This window comes from Zeus faber (assembly GCF_960531495.2).
Source record: "Zeus faber genome assembly, chromosome: 18".
NCBI classification, from domain to species: domain Eukaryota; kingdom Metazoa; phylum Chordata; class Actinopteri; order Zeiformes; family Zeidae; genus Zeus; species Zeus faber.
Window position 1 is genome coordinate 72,026 of NC_137210.1, and position 24,399 is coordinate 96,424.

At 40.9% G+C, this 24,399-nt stretch overlaps 1 protein-coding gene across 3 annotated transcripts in view; it reads right to left on the reverse strand.

The window, feature by feature from the left end:
* ranbp2 (RAN binding protein 2) overlaps positions 1–23,536 on the reverse strand; it is a 71,900-nt gene extending 48,364 nt beyond the window's left edge. For all 3 annotated transcript variants that reach the window (XM_080019014.1, XM_080019013.1, XM_080019012.1), the window contains exons 1-15: positions 23,404–23,536; positions 19,392–19,459; positions 18,450–18,561; positions 13,145–13,297; positions 10,250–10,480; positions 9,641–9,783; positions 8,883–9,078; positions 7,244–7,384; positions 6,908–7,067; positions 4,359–4,540; positions 3,805–3,989; positions 3,148–3,271; positions 1,881–2,042; positions 1,489–1,626; positions 1,177–1,308 (exon numbers count right to left, since the gene is read on the reverse strand). In XM_080019014.1, the coding sequence (XP_079875140.1) occupies positions 1,177–1,308; positions 1,489–1,626; positions 1,881–2,042; positions 3,148–3,271; positions 3,805–3,989; positions 4,359–4,540; positions 6,908–7,067; positions 7,244–7,384; positions 8,883–9,078; positions 9,641–9,783; positions 10,250–10,480; positions 13,145–13,297; positions 18,450–18,561; positions 19,392–19,459; positions 23,404–23,475 (2,199 nt within the window). In that variant the 5' untranslated portion in view covers positions 23,476–23,536. The remainder of the gene's footprint in view (positions 1–1,176; positions 1,309–1,488; positions 1,627–1,880; positions 2,043–3,147; positions 3,272–3,804; positions 3,990–4,358; positions 4,541–6,907; positions 7,068–7,243; positions 7,385–8,882; positions 9,079–9,640; positions 9,784–10,249; positions 10,481–13,144; positions 13,298–18,449; positions 18,562–19,391; positions 19,460–23,403) is intronic.
* Between the last annotated feature and the right edge of the window lie 863 nt (positions 23,537–24,399).

Here is a 24,399-nt window from a genome sequence, read left to right on the forward strand (position 1 = left end):
ATTTTTGCTCTTGTCAGAAGAGACATCTCTCCCTCTCCTGATGCATCAGCTGAATGGGTATATGTGCGAGGGGGCGGGGCCGGCTCCCTCTACCGGCTTGATAAACAGTACCTGGAAGAGTAGAAGTATCGTTAAAATCGAAACGACACCCATCCATACTCGTGCCCCTTTCCTCCATGCCCCCATAAGACAACTAAAAACAGTGTTTTTAGTTGTTTTATTTGGAAGAACGGGGCAATGGCTCTCTGGCATCGGGGGCACGGAGAGCAGTGTTCGCATCCGTTTCCAGATGCGGATGATTAACTCATATAAAAATATATTTATAATATATTATATTAGACTTATTTATAATTCTTCATTGAAATGTTATTCCGTGCATTTATAAGCTTCTAAGTGTTTTATCCTGAGGTCTGCACACTGACAAAAAAAAACAAAAAAAAAAACAAAAAAAAACGACTGCTCGACTTGAAGAATCTCAGTCGACGGATAAGCTTCTGACTAATGATGATTAGACTGGTCAGCTTTCAGGTGGCAGCCCCAAAAACCACTTACAGGTGAATTGAATAACATTGCTCATCTCATTCTAACTACATCTGTCAAGGGGTTGGATATATTAGGCAGCAGGTGAACAGGAAGCTCTTGAAGTTGATGTGTTGGAAGCAGGACAAAGCGTAAGGATCTGAGCGACTTTCAAGAACAATCTTTAATCGTCACACAGCACACACACACACACACACACACACACACACACACTACAACACGCGCGCACACACACTACAACACGCGCGCGCGCACACACACACACACACACACACACACACACACGCGCGCGCTTTGGATGGTGGCCGAACCCAGGACCTTCTTGCTGTGAGGCAGCAGTGCAATGCACTGCGCCACCACCAATTTGACATAGACCAAATTGTGACGGCTAGAGGACTGGGTCAGAGCATCTCCAAAACGGCAGGTCTTGTGTGTGTTCCTAGTATGCAGTGGTTAGTCCCTACCAAAAGTGGTCCAAGGAAGGACAACCAGTGAACCGTGAAAATACACGGTTACACAATATTAGTGGTTATTAGTGGTGGTATCAATGTTGTGGCTGATCAGTGTAAACAATATTTTTTTTGTATACAATCATACAAAAAACATCACTGATCCATCAGAGATCAACGCACCAACCTTTTCTATGCCGTCAGCATTAGCAATGTAGATCTTGGACAAGTAAGTCCTGTACTTTCTGAGGAAGGTCACACACCGGTCCTGGGTCTCCTCTACTCCATTGCCCGCCTCTTCAGATAGCCGCTGATAGATCTGCAGGAAAGTGTCTATTAAAGCAAGCTACTGCCATGCCACTAACACAAGTGGTGGAGAATAAGCTAATGGCGTCTTGGGGAACAAATGGTACCTTCAAGTCGATGACTCTTTTAGTTAGTGAAGCTGGAAGAGGGGAAAAAACAGAAAAAAAAAACCCAAAAAAACAAAAGAACCTACCTGTGCAAGGTGCCAGGTAGATAACAAATTATTAATGGTTTCCAGGGTAGCGATGGCCTCCTCCGTCTTGCCCTCTATGTCCAGGAGACAAGCAAACGCTATCATGGCCTCCTCCTCATAGGCTTTCAGGGTTGAGATCTGAGACAAGTTGTGTGGACAGACCCATAGATCAAGTTCCAAAATAATATATGGATCTAGTTAGGAGGTCAAAAGGAAACCTGGATTACAATGCTTTGCCTGGGTCTTAGAGTTGATATCTAACTGCCACAGTTGTTTCCTGACCATGAATTCTCCCCCGGGCCATGTAACCAGTGAAAACCATTGCAGCATTTCATTCTTTAGTGGATGAAAAAAAAAAAAGAAAAAGTCAAACAATTCAAACTGTAGCAGACCTGGATCTCTCTTGAGGAGAAGTGGATGAAGAGAGGGTCAAGTGGTTCCGGGATGCTGCGTCTATTTTTAATCTTATCAAAAAGCGGAAGGAGTGTCTTCCAATAGTGGACACTACGACCAATGTATTCCTTCTGATCGTAGTAAGAGTTCACTCCCATGCCCTGGTGTATCAACAAAGAAATGGGACAGGCAGCTCATTTACAATCGGGTTAGAGCAACATTGCATGTTATCTTTGGAAATAACTGCCTCTGAGGAAAGTTATGCTCTGGTTAGCGGATTGAGTCATAGAAAAATAGTTCAGTGGCAAATCATTGCCTGAAGAAAAACACGTATAAAAAGACTGCATTTGTTTCTTCTCTTCAGCTGTAAGTATGGGGGTAGATTTGTCTATATTATAATATTATTTGTGTGGATAGATAGCAATCCATGTGCACATTTGTAATCTGTAAATATAAAAATTTCACAAAACAATATAGATTTGTAAACTCATAAAACTATTTAGCAAATACACAAATAGCATACAAAAATAGCAAATATGTAAATAAAAAAAGATCCATGAACATGTTAATTTAATTAACAAATAAGCAAAAATAATTTGTGAAAAATAATTCCCTAACCTTTACAACTCTCAAACTGGCATTTGTGTATTTAAATTCTAAGTGTGTTATTTTATTTTCCACACACATACAAGAGTTTTGAGACAAACTTTCCTCCAGTGCAACCATAAATCCACTCGTATCACTCGGCCCTTTTCAGATACCAAGTGATCACGTGACAACATAATTTTCCGCATTTCAAAGTAAGACGTGTCTTTCTGTGAGCGGTTCCAAAAATAATCAGCAACAACTAATGCCTGCTTCAGACTAAACACTATTTCCCTGTGACTTAGATGATACAGGCCCTTATGCCTATGTTCCAGTGCATACCTACAGTATACTGCTATTATATAGTCTATATACAGTATACATATGTAAACACATTCACACAATTAATATGGAGACAAATCTACCCTTGTATGGCAACGATATTAAAAATTCTTATTTATACAATATGTATTTCATTAAAAGAAAAAATGAATGATTACAGAATTTAGTCTATTTAACTGAGGACTCTGATTTGGGTGATTTCAAGATCTAACAGTGGCCATTCATTCAATCACCTTTTGAGTCCAGGTGTAATTGAGTGCAGCTGTCACCCTCAATATGGCCAATCTCCCTTTGCAGCACACAACAAAAAGCGCACATTTTTCAATGCACATTCCTTACCTTGTTGCTGAGATGTTGAGCCCAATGGACAGCCAGCGCTGGCTGCAGGCCATGCTTCTCTCCGGCCCTCAGGGTGTTCAACCCATGCTGCACGATCATCCGCAATTTTGCAGACATGCCAGGCCTGCGTAAATACACACACACCAAGCCAGACCATCTACATCACAATGTATAGACACCCAATTTGGAAGCACTAAGGGACTATACCTTGTACCAGTGGTGAAGTAACTACAACTCAAGTCTGACCCACGTTCACACATACAGCAACAAAAGCAACAGTATCTCATTCATTCTCTATGGCAGCCAGCGACATTACATTACATTTAGCAGACGCTTTTATCCAAAGCCACTTACAATTATTCAAACACCGACGGACGCAGCCATCAGGAGCAATTAGGGGTCTAAGTGTCTTGCTCAAGGACACTACAGCATGCTAGGAGGAGGAGCCTGGGATCGAACCAGCAACCTTTAGATTACTAGACGACCAGCTCTACCTCCTGAGCTACCGTCCCGCTACCGCCAAGCGAACATACATTTTGCTTGGTATAGCTTTTTGCGTACCACCAAGCCTAAAAATGTTTTTTTTGGGGGGGGGGGAGACAACGACGACGACACTGAAACTGATCTGGGCCCAAGAGATTCTCTGCCTGGACTTACAGAGCTTGCTTGTGGATCAGGCTGCAGATGGCATCCCACCATTCTCTCTGACGGTTGTTGGAGAGAAAGCGAAGCAGGGGAAGCGGCAGGCATCGGGGCTCGTATTGCTCCTGGATCCCACTGTTCAGTTTAGCAGACTCAAGGAGTTGGCTGTGGCAGCAAAAAACCACACCACACAAAAACACCTGTAGACCAGAAGAAACAAAAATCAAGGATTGCAACTTGCACTGTCACAGGGAGCAGTGCGAAGCTCCAGCACAGAACCTAGGGACCAACTAACCAGTTCTAGAGCAAATGCCTTGTTCAAGGGCATCGATGTGTAAACTGGGGTTGGTATAATACGGGAGGCATAAATCTACGTCACTCAGGTGATTGACTTTGTTGGTATAGATACTTCACATGATAATGTGCGCAAGGGATTTCAAGGTGCCAAGGCACAGCCTCTGGCAGTAATAGAGAATTCGTTGAACAACAGTTACTTTCATAACTCTGACCTAATTTATTGACTAAAATTTAAGAGATTAAGGGAAGATTCTTTTTGAGTATAAGCATACCTCCAAGTCAATCAGGCAGATTGACTCTGGTGCATTGGTGTTGAGCTTGGAAGTCTCCAGGGTAAGTCTGGGAAAGAGCTGCTTCAGCCAGTCTCGCAGTGCTGGCCTCTGGGCCAGTAGGGCCCACTGCAGACCCATCCAGCTCAGGTGCTGCAGATCTCCTCCATGGAACAGGATGGATCCTAAGGAGCACGTAGACACTTTTATTTAGGATATAGTGGATGTAAAAAGGCAGTAATGTGGAATTGGTCTGTCATAAAATGCTCTTGAAATATTATGGCTCTTTGATAATAAACATCTTGAATTAAGGTGATCAGACACATCAATGTCAGCTGAGCTGTGGATCTTCAGGATTATAAATAGGCAAAATACATTTTCCCTTCACAGGCTTCAACATTAAGGCTTGTCTAGGACAAGTGGATTTTTTGTCAGGCAAGTGGAAGAGAAATTGACTTGACCCACCGGACAAGTTATAAGTCATAAACAAAAAAAAAGACTGTGTCTTGAAGTGCAGGGCAATAAAACGATAATGATCGGGATTTTTTTTCCTCTGTGTAGAAATAAAATAAGCTTGATAATTTTTATTTTTAAAGTGTTCCGCAGATTTGATCTTTATAGATGAGTGAGGAAAGTGGCAATGAAAAGCCAATACATTTGGACAATCTAAAGCTGATTTTTCACCTCTAGCCAATTGCGTTTGTCGCTATAGAAATAAGGCACGCACCCTCCCGAGTAGGTTTCACTTGCAAACACACCGCAGCAATAAGCAATAAAAGAGGAGTGGGCGATACCGCAAAATTTGGTTTGATCCGATACCAAGTAATACCAAGGCAGAATCACCGACATACTGTAGATACCAGGGGGTATTAAGTTGCCATGTGGGATTTCTGGGAATTCTAGCTCTTTTTAGTGAGCGAGATCATTTGGTACATAAAACATACAAAAGTCTCACCATACTTGGCTCTTAATGTTATTACCCAAGTGAGATGTTTCTGGATCGTATTTAACAAATACGTTATGGAATTTGTATTCATTTACAAATAAATGTAAAAAAATAAATAGGCTGGCTCTCTGACGTGGTGGGCTCCCATCGTCCACAGAAGTCGGACACAACAGACACATCACTACGGGATCAGTTTCTCGCTCAAAAATAAGTAAAATTGCTTATGGATTCTAGCGTCCCATTGATGCGAGAATCTGTCTTTAAAACGAGATATAGTATTCATACTTTTTGTATCGATCTGTCCACCCCTAGCGGAGACCGAGCGGCAGTGTACAAAATTCAATCAGGAGGAGAAAGATGTATTGTTGACAACAGGGCCACATACAGTCATAGGTTGGCCCTTGTTTTTTGGATATTCAAGTTCCGACTCAAGTGCCTGTACATGATCATTGTATAAAAATATTTAGCATTTTATTTTCTGATTTCTTACCCCTATTTTTCTTTGATATTTATTTTGTTAAAAAATAATAATGTTAAATTTGGAACAATGCAGATTTTTATTTTAAGACTAAAATAGACTAAAGTGTTTATTTCATTCCACTAATCAAAGTTTAAAAAAAAATCTTTATATAAAAAAATGTTTTAACATAAATTGTGATTCATATAGGTTTATAACGATAAATATTGTTACCGAATGGTGTGAAATATTTTATTGTGATAAAAAATTTGGCCCCATCACCCAGCACTTGTGTGCCACTCATTACTCAGCTATTTGACGTTAGTTAAATGAATACATTCAGGATACAGACATGAAATGAATGCATTTTTCAACTCAGAATGCTTTGATTGACCAATCAGGAATCAATCCAAGTATTTCGCAGAGCAGGAACTGCTCGCAATTAGATGAAGAGCATTCTAGATGCGTCCCAGCAGCAGTTGGATGTGTTAAATGACAGAAGATGCCCTGAAAGTTTCATTCTGTTTGATCCAGAGGAAGTTTGCACATTTATGTTGGCTACCCTGTTTAAAGACCCTATATTAAGCCCCCTAGTGGTGACGTGTGTTTCAAGATAAGGTGCCTTATCTTTGGAGCTACTCTAAGAACTACAAAATGTATCAAATAAAAACTACAATAGCCATATGTAATTTTGAATGTCTGTTATGAGAATAATAAAATAGTGAAAGCAGGTCACCGAGATGCTTATCTGAACATTCATTGGTTTCACTCTGCATTGCCTATTGTTATATACAATCTAAATTAATATGATAATGATTTGTTGAGGTGAAAACAGATTCAGTATAGCCATACATTCATAAATTAAATCATTTGTATGTTGACACTGGATGCGTTAAACTGTTGTGCATCGGAATTTGCAAACAAAATTTAAAAAGTAAATTATCATTTTTACCCGGACAAGTGTCTCAAAAAGCGGACAAATGTCGAGCACTGGCTTTATCTTTTTCAAGGTGTTTTTTTAATCTTCTACTGATGATTGGTTAATTCACCTAGACAATATCCCATTTCCTGGGGTTCTGTTTATATTCTGGGAATCGACTATATCTAGAGGAGACACTGAAATTAGGAGTGACAAAGGTTACAAAATACCATTGTCCCACTTGGCCAGGTCAGGCAACTCAGGGGCCTGTGTGCTAATGGAGTGAGCATTGTCATTAGCGATGAACGAGGTTCCAGTTGAGCCCTGATGTCCAAACAGAAGTTCATAAAGAGAGGCCTGTCCACTGCTATTTCCAAATGCTTCAACCACCTGCAGAAAAAAAAAAAAAAAAAAAAAAACACAAACACTTTAATGTTTCATAAACCTAGGGCCATCAAAATACTATATGCCAATTTTCAATTTAACATAAAAAAAGAAGAAAAAACAGTGTGTTGAACCTTTATAGCATTTCAAATTCAACTCAAAGTGTGAACACATGGACTGACCTCTCTGATAAAGCTGGGAGTGCCTGTACTGAGGTTGAGAAGCATGTGCCCGGCCTGGCTCTGTCTGTCACTGGCCATCAGCTCCAGCAACTGGGGGGGTGACTGATCTACCTTGGACACCTTGGACTTTGGTCGAGGAACCTAATAGATGGACAACAAACACAGAAACAGTGCTAGATCTGTAAAATATTTAATTCAAACTTGCTGGAATTAACTGAGCAAAAACCGCCTAGGCCGAGGTACTTTACTAATATAATCTGAATTGCACTTTTCCAATTGATTGGAAAGTTTTACTCTTGATTTGTGAAGGAAGGAGCTTAGATCCGTCTCTTCTGACTGCAATATATATATTTTTTGCTCCATTCTCCATCAGGGAACAACAGCACCTGCTCATGCTGTGCACGCTGGCTGAAAAAAACAAACATGTGACCCACCGCAGCAAAATCCGCCATCTGGCACATTTCTAAAATCGCTAGGAGCAGCCAAGTAAGTTGAAAAAAAATATTTCTTGAAGGAAAATTTGATTTTTCCAGATTCGTTCCTTTGAGGGTTTTTTTTTTTTTTATCTCTCAACGTATTTTCAAAATCGTTTGATTTATAAATAGTAGGAAAATGTTCAACAATGGAGTTAAATATTCCAGTTAGATTACATGGGGAAACACAGTTAACTAACCGAGACGATGAATAGCGCTGAACAACGCCGATCGATGGATTCCTTAAAAGCGACCGACCAGGTGAAGAACATTCATCCATATTCCATGTGATATGAAGTCACAATGTGAAACCGTTTTGATAGAATTCAACCTTTAAATGGTAATACTTTTACACACACTGAGCCATTGTTGTGAAACTGTGTAGAAGAACCCTTTGCATCACGCACCTACGTCACTTCCGTATACAGACTGTTAAAGCGCAGCAACGGGGGTGTTTCGGTCTCACTCGTTTGTGAAAACTTTCTTCTCTGTATCATTATGGATTATACAAAGTGGGTGGCGGAAGCTCTGAATCGTACTTCGGACCTTAATCTGACCAGTGCGATAGATCCAAGTCAGTGTTAGCAGCGCGTACTGGACTTCATTTTCCGTGATAATAGTCAGTTCTCCGACAGCGCCGCAAAGAACGACAGTGCTGCTGAATCTGATATTACTCCAGACTTGGAAACATTTCAAACAGCGGATTTCAACCTGAATGTGACGGTGAAAAGGATAATTTTCAAGAACCACCGGAGGAAAACGACGATAGGCCCGTTGTTGTTAGAACGGAAGAAGTTGATGACGGGGGAAGTCCGTTGAGGTTGGTGACAGATGTTCCGATTTTCTGAGACTATAATTGATACTCTACATTTTGTTGTGTTGTTTTAAACTCCAAAATAATTCCACTTCTATAAAACATGTATATTTCTATTGTTAAATAAAAGCTTTTTTAAAAACAAGATTAGTTGTGTGTTGTTGACGCTGTTTGTGATTGGCCCATTCAGCATTATGTTAATTAGCCATGAGGCTTGCTTTGTCTGCCAACCCCCATTTGCATTCTGGGAGCTCTGGGTGGGTCACATATTTCCTACAGCTTGGAGAGCAATTGCTTGCATGTTGTGGAAGTCCCTTGTTTTTGCTTTAGTGGTCCAGTTGGCTGTCCTTACCTGGTAAGCCACCAGGAAGCATAGTGTAGCTAGGTCTTTGACAGCTCTCCAAGGCTGCTCGCGCTCTTGGGCCATCTTCAGCAGCAGGGTTCCTGCATGCAGGTACAGGAGACCCCGCATCTCACCAAACACCTCACACAGCTCGTCTGGCTGACTGCTTGCCGTGGTGCTTAGCAACTGCATGGCTTGGTCAAAACTACACACACACACACACACACACACACACACACACACACACACACACACACACACACACACACACACACACACACACACACACACACACACAGACACACAGACACACAGACACACAGACACAATTTCCCCCAGGGATTAATAAAGTGTTATGTTAAACTTCAGGGACGCAAAATGTTTGGGGTTGAAAAAAGTGTGAAGAATGTGTGAGTAGGGGAAACACAGCTCTGGAAAGATTTCATTGTTTATCCTTAGACTTTGAGGATAAGGGTATATAAAATTCTTACTCTAGAATGAAGGCAAATGTGCTGCAAAACTAAAATTTTACTTGAATAAGACCAAGAATAACAATAGAATAATTTAAAAAAAAGTGAAATAATAAGTAATGTTTGGAATATGTCATGTCCATATAGATGTCAGGCTGTCAGCTGTCACCCCCAGCTTGGTGGTGATGGCTGGCTGGCTTAAAACTTAGTTTCACTAGAAAATTGATTTCCATCTCGATAAAAGCCTGTTGATAGACAACTGGCCTGCCTTTGCCCATGTAGCAAACATATACTCACCATTTCAGAGCATAAAGGCTGGGCTGCACTCCACTGGTAGACAGTTTGAGTCTCAGCACACTACTGTGGGCCAACAGCAGCTCTCGCTGGAGGCGGCGACACATCTTCTCATTGTTGGCCACACCGGGCTGAGCCAAGTACTCCTGAAACATGCCGACCAATGTTTAACACAGCTTAAGTGAACTACACTGCAGAGTAGTAGACACAATTTAAGGGCAACTCTCACCACAGATTGCATGGTGGACCCTGTAATTTGTGCAAATAAATTGAGATTTAAATTAAAACTGATGTGTACCTCCGCTTTCCCTGGGATGGAAAGACTAGAGTGGGTGGATTAGCCCAGCAGAACAGAAAAGTGCTGGAACAGTTTTTGGCTCCATCATAGAAATTACTTGTAAAAGTGAGTAAGAGTATATGTACTTTCAAACATCGTATCCCCCCCCCCGCCCCTTTTTCCTCCAATATACCAATATAATCCCACAGTTATCATTTACAGCCTAAATATACAAAAACCACACCCTGTTTGGATGGACTCAGGCAGACTGCATATTCAACCAAGTTCACATAATAAGTACACAACGACTTAACACCCCAGCCCCCCTTTCCGACCTGCAGTGTCTGCACCACCACTGTGTACCAGTCAAGACTGTTGCGCAGCTGGCCCCTCCTGTCGGCAGCAAGGCAGTGTTTGACTGCCTCATCCAGCCGCCCGTCCTGTGTGAACAGCTGGACCAGCTTCACGTTGACGTGGGCATCAGATGGCCGTGCCGCAAGCTCAGCCTGCAGGAGGTCGAACAGACTGTTCCAGCCCTGCTGGCCCTGACGACTGAGCATGTGCTCCTGGTAGGGTGGGACAATGATAAATGTAAATGAAGCAAAAATAATATAAATGATATAATTCAACAACATCAAAGCATTACAATACTGTAATACAACCCAGCAGAGGGCAAGGGCATCATAAGTCAAACTACAGCTTTTCTAGCTATGTTTACAATCCATAATTAAATATTGATGCTGTTAGAAAACGTGATTCATGCTGCGAATCTCCCGGTCTATCACATACCAAAAGGTGTTCGGATCCAGTGACTGGGAAGGCCATTGAAGAACACTTCAGAAGAACACTGAACTTATTGTCATGTTCATAAAACCAGTTTTAGGAGACTTCTGCTTTGTGACATGGTGCATTATCATGCTGGAAGTAGCTACTAGAAGATGGGTAAATAGTGGCTTTGAAGGGACGCACATGGTCAGCAACAATTCCCAAATAGGCTATGTCATTCAAGCAATGATTGGTATTAACAGGTTCAAAGTGTGCTTTTATAAAAAAAAAAAAAAAAAAAAAAAAAAAAAAAAAAAAAAAAAGAGATATTCCCCAAACCATTACACCTCCGCCACCAGCCTGGACTATTTGTTGACAAGGCAGGTTGGATCCATGGACTCATGCTTTTGGCACCGAAGTCTGACCCTACATACTGTGTGCCTCAGCAGATTCATCAGACCAGGCTAGGTTTTTCCAGTCTTCAACTGTCCAGTTTTGGTCAGCCTATTCCCACTGCAGCCTTGACAGAAGTGGAACCCGACGTGGTCTTCTGCTGTTGTAGCCGATCCACTTCAAGGTTTGACGTGTTGTGCATTCTGAGACGTTTTTCTGCTCACCACAATTGTACAATGTGGTTATCTGAGTTACCACCGTTTTTCTGTAAGCTCGAAACAATCTGACCATTTTCCGTGGACTTCTCTCATCAACAAGGTGTTTCCATCCACATAACTGCCACTCACTGGATGTTTTGTTTTTCGCACGATTCTGAGAAAACTTTTAAAGATGGTCATGCGCTAAAGTCCCAGGAGATCAGCACTTACAGACATACTCAAACCTGCCTGGGGTCGAAAACACAGATTAAATTTTAAAACCATGCAGATACGATTGGTTGATTAGATAACTGCCTGAATAGGTGTAGGTGTACAGGTGTTACTAATAAAGTGCTCAGTAAGTGTATAATCTATCTATAAGTGGGTATGCACTTCAGCACCTGCAGCCTCAAGCTCAAACATATCAAAAAAAATAAAATAAAATATCCCAATTATCTTTATCAAGGGTAATTCATCAAAGTGTTACCGCCTAGGCCTCATTTTAACTAATAGCAAAATACTGGGGAGAAAAACTCTTGTCGTATAGACAAATAGAGAAATGCCAATATGCATGACCTGGCACTAATATGGTTTGGAAGAAAAAAAGAAAGGGTTAAGAAAGAAAGAGAAAGATAATTCCATTGGACGACAGCCATCAATGTTGGCTAAGTGATTAACACTGTTGGCTTATGGCTAGAAGGTTCTGGGTTCTAATTCCTCCCACCCTAAAGTCATGAGGTTATATACCCCTGTCGATACCCTTAACCATTGCATTTGCTCAAGAACAGGAGTTGGTCACTGAGCACTGCACTGTTGCTTCCCACTGCTCTTAAATAGTAAGGATGGGTCTAATGCAGGGTTGTCCACTCTTTTTCGGCTTGCAAGCTACTTTTAAAATGACCAGGTCAAAATGATCTACCTTCATTAAAAAATGCTAAATATATTTATTTATATGTATATACTGAGTATACTTCATATATACACAATATATGTTGGCGTACCTTGCATCCCTGCATGAACCCTTACGGCACAATAGCATTAAATACATTTATGGTCACTACCTTACTCTGATGACTTGCACTGAATGGAGCTGGCCAGGGTTGCATAGTCCGGACAGTAGCTGCTGGTAGCCAGCCTCAAGCAGGCTTCCAAATGAACATCCGTGGTGGAACACTATTTCCACTCAATAATCTTCATGTGGGAAAAGGCTGACTCACATAAATAAGTAGACCCGAATAATGCAGCCAAGGAGGTAGCACATTTCCTCATGTTTGGGTAATTTTCCTCTGTGAGTAAGTTCCAAAAACGGTCCATGAGCCCTGGACTTGAGCTGAATGTCAGCCTGTAGTGTCAACATCTCATCCTCCACTGCAGACGAGTTCAGGTGAAACAGTGTTGCAATTTTTGATGCGAGTCAATATCTTCCCTAAATGTGAAGCACATAAATGTAGCGATTGGCTTGAGTAAAGCACCTTGAAACCGTTTGTCTGACAGACAGTTTTCAATCTGCTCTGTGTAGAGCGCACTGTCGGGGCGCTCCTCGCACCCCTCCCCTCCCTGCCTTCCCTTGGGTCTCCAGCTTTGATGCAAGGTTGTGAAAGTTCCCCAAATCATGACGCTGCAGCTTTGAGGACAGAAGTTGCACTATTGAACTGAACTGATCATGTTGACCACGGTTTTGTCTTTTTCTTGCAGATTTTTTATTTTTTTTTGGAATGGCGTGCGATCTACCCGCACTACCTTCGCGATCTACCGGTCATATTGGGCACCCCTGGTCTAGTGCATCGGACAAACTTCTTCACAGGGATCTATTAAGTTATTTAAAAACAACAAGGAAATCTAACACGGAGATTTTCAAGAGGTGATCCATCTGACCTTGAGGTTGAATACAGCAGGGTTGCCAGGCAGAAGCTTAGCAGCCTTCTCCACCCAGAACTCTGTCCTGCTGTCGCATTCCACCTTGCTGCACAGTAATTCCGCCACCTTCAGAACCAGGTCTTTCTGGGCAGGGTTCAAGTCCACTGACCTCTATTGACAAAAATGAAATCCACTGGCGTTAGTGTTGTCAAGTGTCACTTTTGTTAATGTTAATACCCCTGTCTTTGTTTCAATTCCAAATCAATAAAAGAATCCACATTGCAAAAATAAATAAATAAATAAATAATTGCAAGATCGTGAGATGAAGAATTTGCAACCTAATGCCTGTCTGTTTTGAAAGAATCTCACGATCTAAAAACACAACCAGAAACATTGGACGCTTGAAGCCCCATCTTGATATCAGATGCTGTTCTTAAGCATCTTCTCCTAAATGGTATTGTTTTGTTGAGAATACTTTGCTGCAGGCAGCTGTGTCCATTTGAGGCAAAAACCTGTTTAAACATTTGCTCTGTAGAGCATTACTTGGTGCAAACTTTACTTCTAAGTACTGGAGGCAAGTTAAGGTAAGTTAAGGTAAGTTTCATTTGGGAGGATTTAAATGTATACTTAAAAACAGACAATTAATACTACTAAAAGTATTGTTAGAGCTTATTGTGCATCACCGGGTGTCATGACATTTCACTGCATATATGTATGACCATATGTATATGTATGTGACAAAATAACCTCTTGAATCTTAAGGAAGCCATAGAAACAAGTATTTGCCAAATGCGATTGCGCCTTCTCCAGGAGGCATCTTGGCCTTCATAGGGGTTCTTGCAAATGGTCGGTGAATATTCGTCCACGCTAAAATGAAAGAACTTTGGTGATGTAAATGGCATAGTTCATCAGCAGCAGGAATTGAGCGGAGACTGACAGCATGGGGATGTGTGGAATTTCTGGTGTGGACTCCAGTGTTGAGAGCTTGAAACCCTCAGCAGCCGTCAAAATAATGGTGGACGGACTGAGGCTGGCACCCTATAAACAAGCTTGGCAAACCCCCGCTGCAATCTCATGGTCACCTTATACGACGAGTGATCAAAACATTAAATAACATTGAAAAGCATCGGTTCCTTTTAATGAAGACAACAGGCTTGTTAAATATTCTCTAAATGAGACCCTAAATCAAAAACCTCTATCTAAATGTCCAATAACAGGGCTCTGACTGTTACCCCAACCACCTTCAAAGTTAACATGGACCATCCTCAATATAAAATGCTGTTTCTTCACATTGTACACAACTACATTATAATTGGTTAAAAGTCATCCATAGTGGTTCTTGTAAATGCAAGACAATTCAAAGGATTAGGAAATAAAGTGTGATGGAAAACACATGCTGTAGCCACCATCTTTCTACAAAGCAAAACAGCTCATTTCTCTCCAGCAATCACCCATATTCTTCTTTCATTTCCTCACGTCCTCTTAAAGAGATGCACTGTTCTTAATCCAGCAATTCTTCTCCCCACCAATGACGATGGAGATTGTGAGAGAAAATGCAGATGATCAATGTTCAGGAATGATATAACTTTACAACCAAGTGATGCCTAAATGCTAAGGAGTATATGTTTAGCATCTTCAAAACATTCAAAATAAAACACTCACTATTCTGTTTTCCAAATGGGGGAGAGAACGAGTGTGGCAGTTTCTACAAGTTCAAGTTCAAGAGAATTTTTGTCACATACATACACATACGGTCAGGTGTACCTGCTGCGCCGCAGGTGACAGATCGCCCACCTAGGCCGGCAGGCTTGGGTGCCCCAAAGCCTCCATCCTGTCTGTCGGGCGTATATTTACTTATTTTTATAATTTCCATTAATTTATATGCTTATTGCCTAATTTATTTATTTCATAGGCAATATTTTTATTTGCGTGCCATGTCCTAATACATCGTCGTTGTGCACAAAGACGATGTATTAGAGCTGTGAATGAGCTGCATGCTTGCTGCTCCATCGGTCACTCTCCAGCACGAGGAGTGGGGACTGGGACTGCACCAGCAGATTTCCGCTGAAATGTCCTTCCCCCTCCCCCTCCCCCCATCTATTCCGGCATTATGATGGCATGTGTGAAAAAGTGCAAGACTGAAATCTTCCTGAATGTAGCTGCATGTGTAAATAGTGAAACTTACTAGCAGTGCCTGAAAGGTTATCTGTAATTTACCTGGAACTGTGTGTGAAAGGTGCTAAACAATGGCATTGAAAATCTAATCAAAACCATAAAAATCAGAAGAAGTTGAATTTTGAAAATTGAATGGTGGATTTCGAGAATCCATAGACAGCACTAGTCTGAACAAAGGTCATCATGTGGTGACAAGGCTGCTGAATTGTTTGCGTTAACTGTGGACAAAATTTCAATATTTATACAGACAGTCGTTATGCATTTGGTGTTGAGGATTTTGGTGCCCTCTGGCAACACCAAGGTTTGTTAACCTCTGCTGGAAAATTTGTTACTACTGTAATGCTGACCTTGTAAAGAACCTTTTAGATGCCATCACCCTCCCATTGTGAATTGCTATTTGCAAATGTGCTGCACATACCTTACCTTGCATACCATGCCCCTGACCCCATCTCTAAAAGAAACGTCCGAGCTGACACAGCAGCCAAAGCCGCCGCTCTGACACTGCTTATTTTCAAACAACGTGCCCCCCCTCCCCACAGATGAGAACACTGATCTCATTAACCTTGTTCCCTTCCAAAAACAGACATCCCACACCAAACTGGAAAAAAGTTCTGATTTTGGAATTTAAATAGGACATGATATGATCGAATGATTCACTGATATTCCTGTCTATTAACGAGCCAACGTCCGGAACTTCAGTGAGCGTCGCGCCGGTAAAGGGGAAAAAAAAATTAGCAGGCCGACCTGGGTGCCATGTTTACATCAGAGCTGATCGGAGGTGGAGCCGCTTAAAATCGGTGTCTATTGCAGGGTCATTTGACCCAGGACTGAAACTTAGGTGTCACCTTTCCCACTGATGACAAATGCCTGATAATAGCGGGTGTTACCAGGTATTTGGTGCAGTGGGAAAGGGGAAAAACAAAACATCACGTCATGAAGGCTGCTTTGTAGTTCTGTGTCGAATAGCCGCCGTAGGTAAGCCGTGGGTGGCTACACCATTGGGCTGTCAACATTGGCTATTCAAATATATCGAAATATCTACTAAAATTTTTTTCAAATGTTCCTTGAGGTTCAGCAACTCCATGTTGTAAACCGGCATGTCTGTTTTCATAGACTGGCTCTGTTATCGATTGTTGCGGCGACTACAAGAGGGCCTTCATTCACTTGCGCGGATAAAACAATAAAAAATATATATTTCTGCTGAAACACTTTTGAGTGTTAATTTTCAGATTCAAATGTTTTTTTTTTTTTTTTTTTTAATATTTGTATTTATTTATTTATTTATTTTTACACACAATTGGAATATCATTCGATCATCCGGCCATCGTTTGACAGCCCCACTACACGGTGCTTTTATTTATGGTTTTGTGTTGGTCGGTTCTTAGGGCACCAATCAATAAGATGGCACTTTTGGTTGACACTTGCCCCCCAAGCATCTGCACCAATTCAGATACTTTTGTGGCATTTGTGGCCCCCCCTCACAACCAAGTTAGGAGCAGACGGGTTAGATGTTGCTCCCCACACGCATCAATGAGCCTTGGGGGCACAAGACGTTGTGGGTGGGTGTCTTTCCTTGGACCACTTTTTGTAGGTACTAATCACTGCGTACCGGGAACACAACACCTGCCGTTTTGGAGACGCTCTGACCCAGTTGTCTCGCATCACAAATTGGCCCATGTCAAAGTGGCTCCGGTCCTTAAGCTTGCCCATGCATCCTTCTTCCAACACATCAAATTCAAGAACTGACTGGTGCCATTGGAACGAGATGAGCAGTGAGTGGATTTTAATGTGGCCCAAAATATATGCTGATAAAACAATTTGGTTCATGGAGAAATAAAGTTGCGGGTGCATTATTGGACAGTTGTGTTTATTATCTGCTGGCAAAATCTGCACCCCCCCCCTTTCTCAAACCAGCTAGATGTGAGTGTTAGATGTATGAAATTCTTAATGTCAAGTCAAAACAGCCCAAAATATGAGCTGGTAACAGTAAGGGTTGCCACGGTTATCAGTGTTAAACGGTGTTCAGGCCACCGTCTCTGTTATCTGGTAATGGAAGGTTTTAGACTGGAAAAATTTAAAAAAAAGTCCAACATAAATAAATCTCTCCGGTCAAAATGTCCAGTGAAAATAATTCCCTCTAAGCACAATTTTAGTTAGTGCTGGGCGATAAAACAATTACAATTCATCATATTTGTCCTCGTCCTTTGACTAATTTTGATTAAAAAAAACCCAAATTTTCAGCAGATCTGTTTATTTCCGTGTTCAGCAAGCAGCAACGAAAAGCCAATCAGTTTGGTTAGAGGTGAAAGGTCAGCTTTAGCTCGCCCAATAAAGTTTGCTGATATAGAAATGAGCCGTGTCTCCTCCCTTGTGGACAGGTTGTGATTATAAACAGTACACACGGAGCTGAGACAGCCAGAGCATCAAAAACTCTGAGGAGAAGCACAAAGATGATGTATCTTTGACAATGAGGACACATACATACAATTTCTTTGTTTATTTATATTCATGTTCCGACCCAAGACAGACCCGAAATAGCCATTGTGTTGTGAAATATGTCGATGGGATGCCCCGAAGAAGACGGTCACCTCTAATATTATTTATATAGACCTACTTGGAATATTGTTTTTTGTCAAAATTGTATTTAAGTGAAATTTTAATTACAGCAGCTGCACTTGCTACTTATGGAAATTAAATTTCAAGTGGCAATATTCGTAATATTTATTTATTTTTAAAATAGCGTTCACTGACAGGACTTATTTTATTTTGAATATTGAATAGGATATTTTGGAAAACAGGAATGTTTTTAGAAGGTATTGAATAGGCCATTAAAAAATAAACACAAGATTTTAGATTTTACTGTTGACACAGAACACTGAGACAGTCGGTCATTTAGTCAGCAAATTTTAACATCCCTAGTTGGTACCTGTGTTTCAATAACAAAAACGGCCTGTAAATACCAATTTAAAAATGGAAAAGGAAAAAAAAAAAAGACTAATTAAAAAAAAAAAAGGGTCCCCAAGGCACAGTGCAAAGTGGACAAAAATAAATATTTTTTGGCCCAGCAGGGATTCTCATTGGTCTGTATAATTACAGGGGAAACACAGAGTCGTTCCAGCCTCCACATATTGACATATTCACAGCATACCTTATAACAACCTACTGCCTGGTTGATTTGTCCCTCTCTCTCATAGAGCTGGCCAAGGAATCGGTGTGCCTTGGGGTCCCTCTCCTGGACTTTGAGGTATTCCGATACATGCCTTAAAAAAACAACATGACGTTAAACAAATGTTTGCTCAAATAAAAAGTAAAAAGAAAATCCATAACCCCTTTTCCACCAACACAAACCTAGTTCTGGGCTGGTGTTAATACCAGTTCACAGTTGGTTCAACTTGCAAACTTTCTAAGAACCGGTTTGCTTTTACACAGGAAAAACAGGTTAGAGAGCCACATCATTACATCACTGTAGACCTCTCCGCCATTTCAATCAGGATGAGGGATAATTAATATTATTATTGCTTATGTTTTTCAGGATGCATCGTTTGTTTTTTATTGTGTGAGGTAATAAGTTGGACACAAGATGATATAAGTTTAAGTAAGCGCTGAAGACAATTATTATAATGTTATTATTTTAATTGTGGTGAAAACTGGCAGTTTAGAAGTAAATGTTGAAACTCCGGACTCCAGAGACCATAGTTTGAGCCTGCTCCGCCCCTGGTTTCAAACCTTCACTACCAAATTTTCCCAGTTTGTGCGCTTACTAAAAATATGATATATTTCAAAATATGTTCACTTGATAGCTCCAGAGACCAAAGTTTTACGTCTATGAAATCTGTACTGCTGAAACATAAAAAGTTTACTTGGGCTGACCCCTACCCCCTGTCGCTGACTTAAGCGGTTATTGGTTCTTGTCCAGCAGAGAAGTGGAAAACTGGCTCTAGAGTGGGTTCTTTTGCTGACAAAACGCAAAGAACTGGTTACAGATTAGGCACTGGTTCCCAACCGGCCTTCAAAATGCCTTGATGGAAAAGAGGTTATCTTTAGACAAGTTTAAATGATAGATCACTGTCAAACTTTACTGACTGCTTACCTTTTTGCGAGTTCATACTCCTTTGCTTCATAGTACAGTTTTGCAAACAAAAAACCTTTGATTGGCTTCTGGAGACAAAAACAAAATTTGGCATTTTTATGAAATCATGAAATTCTTCAGGTTTAGATTGGCTGGCTCATAGCACGTTAAACACCAATGCAGTTTGTATAAGATTAACTTTGAGACATACACTACCCACAAAAAGTTAGGGATATTTGGCTTTCGGGTGACATTTATGGAAAATGTAAAAAGCTCGCGCGACAGTGATATTATATCATGAAAGTAGGGCATTTAAGTAGAAGCATGCAATGGTGATTTCCTCATCTCAAACAATTTATTGAAAACAAAAGCCAACAACAGTGGTGGGTTCACCACAACAAAAAATGTCAATGTCTCAATAACTTGTCATGTGCCCTTGAGCATCAATTGCAGCTTGACAACCACGTCTCATGCTGTTCACAAGTCGACTTATTGTCTGCTGAGGCATGGCACCCCACTCTTCTTGTCAAAATGTGAACAGCATGATGAAGAGGACTGTTTAAATACCAATTCTAATTGAACCAGGAAATGTATTGGTCCATTCATTGGTCGGGAATTTTGCTGTTCAGCTCCTTGTTAGAGAACAGAAAGTTGTGCAAAAAGTACTGAAACATTCAACAGCTGGACATGTGCATTCAAAAGTTTAGAGAAGGTAAAATTAAGTTCACCTGTAAAGATCATAGTGCATTTTAGGTTCATCCTGAAATTTCACCCGAAAGCCGAATATCCCTAACTTTTTGTGAGTAGTGTATGTAAAAACAGAAGCAAAAGGCAATGAAACAATGATGTTTTTCCTTTTGCTTCTCTTTTAACATATCTTTAACCACTTCACAAAAGGGAATTGATTTATTAATATTTCGACATAATGATCATGGCGAAGAAGAGTTTTACCACCCAGGTGTTATGGAAATCTTGCAGTATGTGTATGGAGTGAAATTAGTTATATAATAGTATAGTCTTTTCTAAAATTCACAAATCAAGTTGTGAAGTGAGTCAGTCCCGGACCGACAGTAGACCTGGGTTTTAATCGGCTTCACCGCCGACTGCCTCTGATGTGAACAGAATACCCAGGTGGACCCGCTAATTTTGGCCCCTTCAGTGACGTGTTGCGACGAGGTGAAATTCTGGAAGTTGGCGCATTAATAGAAAAATATCCATGTATCATTCCATCATTCATATTCGATTTAGAATCCAAAATCAGAAGTTGCCTTTTCAGCATGGGGGACCGTGAAATGTTGTGAGCGTGTATGAGGATCACTCTGTGGGGAGCGCAGTGGAGAACTGGTATGCTCGTGGACCAGCAGCATGGAGTACCCATGTGCGGGTGCACCATGCTGCTTCTACTTCTATTACCTTTTTGAGCCTTTTTATTTAATTCTAACTACTAACTGCATTACGTTTTGGGAATCGGTTAGTTCAGTTAGGTAGTAATTAGGTTAGCTATTGTGTTCAGTTGAGAATGTATTGTGCATAATCTCCAGGCACGTTACAATGACATTTAAATGCATTTTTATTGTAGTATGTGACAAATAAACCTCTTGGATCTTCTGTAGTGGTGGGTCATTCATGAACGATTGGATTCTTTTGAACGGCTCAAAATACTTTAAGTTTTAGGTAGGTGTTATCAGTTTATGTTTTTATGAATCTATGAACATGACATGTCACTGCATTTTTTCCCTTAATTGTTATTGCCTTCCCTCCCTTATTTTCAAAATGTCTCAAATCGGAGACTTGTGTATTTACATTTAGTCAATTAGCAGACACTTTTATCCAAAGCGACTTACAACTATTCAAACACTGATAGACGCAGACATCAGGAGCAACTAGGATTTAAGTGTCTTGCTCAAGGACACTACAGCGTGCTAGCAGGAGCCTGGGATCGAACCAGCGACCTTTAGATTACTATTACCAGCTCGACCTCCTCTTTTTTTATAAGCCTCTGAACATGGTATGCACTGCAGACTAAGACTGATTGTGTCTTTGCAATTCTTCCCTTATTGCTATGGCACTACCCTCTTATTTTTAAAATGTCTCAAGAATCTGACACTTGTGTATGAAGTATCACAATTACAAGAGATTTTTCTGTAGCAATATTTTTTATGACGCTCTGAACATGGCATGTCAATTGTTTTTATAAGCTTCTAAACATGGTATGCAGACTGCAGTATCATTGTGTCACTGCAATTTGAGGTATGTACAGTAGTCCACATATGAACAGACTGTCGTGAGATATGTACAGAATGAACAGTAGTATAAAGAGTCTAGTGCAAATGTTCAGTGGCTGGAGGTAGGCACATGGCAGTCTGGTGTGGTGAGTTCAGTCACTGAAGGAAGGTGTGGGGTAGGCTTGGGCGATAACGCAAAATTCCAATCCCTGATCGCTGGGGGGCAGCGATTGGCAATATACAATTCTATCGGGGGCTGGTACATAGAATGTAATGTAATTTTTTCTTAGGGGTCGTTTTGTGTGGATTTTGCATGTTCTCCCTGTGCTCACATGGGGTTTCCTCCTTGTAACCCCCACCAACATTGTCGTCTGATCAGCAATGGGCCCTTGTAATTGGACCCCGGGCATATCACTGTATGCTGCCCACTGCTCCTGGCTGGCCCCCGGAGGAAGGACAAGTCAGGATGGGTTAAAAGCAGAGAACTAATTACACCGGCCACCATTTTAAGTACCTGCCCCATGCACCCCACAATGCTCTTTTTTTTTTTTTTTTTTTTTTAATCAGGGGCGCTTTAAAAAAATAATAATAATGGGTGTCGGTCGGGTCTTGAAACTATGTTTTGTCACGAAAAAAAAAACACATGAGAATTGAGACCGGAAATGAGGCGATAATAATGCGCCGGACAGGATTATTTTTTATTATTAGATTCTTGATTACTTTAAAAAAATAGAAGGTAGAATTGAAATAATAAATAAATTAAAAACCTAGCGAAGAAAAAAAAAAATAGGTATTTTGTGTGTTTCTGGCTGTTGCTTAGTACACTGCACTGCAATGACACAATGTTACCAGTCTAATACCATGTGCAGAGCTTAATAAAAACGTCATATTCATAATAATATTCATAAAGGAAAATTCTATAGTAAAGTTGTGACCACTTTGCAGAAAATGCAAACACTTTTGCCTTTCTCATTTAATTACAGTCCATCTTATGCTGTGTTTCTGGTTGCTTCATAGAAAAGCTTTGAGGGAAAAAAATATTTACATGCCTTTAAAAAAATGCGTCTTGGACAGTCACTGTTTTATTTTTCTGAATACAGAGTATTCATAACAGATGAGTCATTTTGGAAATCTCTCAGTAGAGGCCTCGATGGTACAGAACAGAGATAGGTCACTAAATAGAGCCATCTACAGGCCAAGTTAGGTTATTGTGGCCATTTAAGGTGGACCGAAATTTTTGAATGAGGAGCCAACTTCAGTCCCGTCGTTTCTGGTTACGTCGAAAACACTTTCGTAGTAGCTTAAATCCATGCAATTCACAAACCTTCACGGATAACTCGTAGTATTTTGCACTAAATTCGCTGCTTAGCTGTACATCATTATGGACAGACTGTAGAATGATTAAGACAATATTGCACAAAAACGGTAATACTTAGTAATACTGTATACTGATCGGTACCCTTGAATACTTTAGCTTGCGCTTATTCTTCGTGTATCAAAATACTTGATCGTAGTAAAATATAAAATACAACCAACACTATGACCCAAGATCCTAAAAGGAGGCAAAACCAGGCCTTTTAGGCTTTGGTCACAGCGGGCAGGTATGCTAGTGGCGTTCTGGCATACCATACATGATGTTACGTTTATAAGTTCCTCTGTATATATGTATGCTCGGATATATGTCATCTAGAATATATGTTGTAATATGTTGTGTGGGGAATTGTTTGGCTGAATCTGGCGGACGGCACATGTTGATCGCTAAACGTGATGGCAGAGCGAGGTTAGCTTCAGCCGCCAGTTCCACTCACCTCTTTCAGCGAAGGAGCCGAGCTCTGCACTGCGGAAATATAGCGATCCACTTCTGCTTTACTTCGCCGCATGGTTTAAAGGCGAATAATCCAATAAGAAAAGCAAAGGGATTTATATTATTTTTTTATTCCGTGCGTCTGGCATGGACTGGCGGTGCGCAGCCTCAAAACGTCGAATGGCTGTGGCGGTCACGTGGTAAAAAGTGTTCTTGTGTCTGGGACAGTGATTGGCCGATGCGGGCAAGACGAGGGAGACTCGTTGGCCAATGGAATTCGAAAATCTAAATTTAACTCACGAGTGACGCTGACGCATTTTTATTTGATCTGCGCGCGTTAAAATGAGTTGAACGATGAAGACAAAAGTAGAAGGTGCCCGAGCAATACTTATTCTGATTACTGATGGGAATTACGTCTCTTTGAAGGGAACCAGATCTTAGGTCTGTGTGTGTGTGTGTGTGGGGGGGGGGGGGAGGAGCGGCCCGACCAGGCCCCTAACATAGAAATCAGAATGTTTCAGATTAAAATTACATTTACATTAAGTCATTTAGCAAGCAAGCATTTATCCAAAGCGACTTACAATTGTTCAAACACCGACGGACGCAGCCATCAGGAGCAATTAGGAGTTAAGTGTCTTGCTCAAGGACACTACAGCATGCTAGCAGGAGGAGCCTGGGATCGAACCAGCAACCTTTAGATCACTAGACCACCAGCTCTACCGCCTGAGCGGTAGATTAAAGAATTTATTACCGATTCTTATAGGCAAGGCTAACCCTCTTCTGCCCTATGCATAATTCCGAAATACATGTCTAAATATCATACCCAAAATAAAAAAGAATCCTGAACTATGTGGACTGCAGGCATAAAAGTGGTACCTATAGAGAACAAGCATCTGTGAAACTGCAACTGTAGTGTCAAGACATTATGAGGCATTCCTGAGTAAGTTCAACAGGAGATAAACCATAGCAGAAAATACTCTGAAACATTATTTTGCCCATC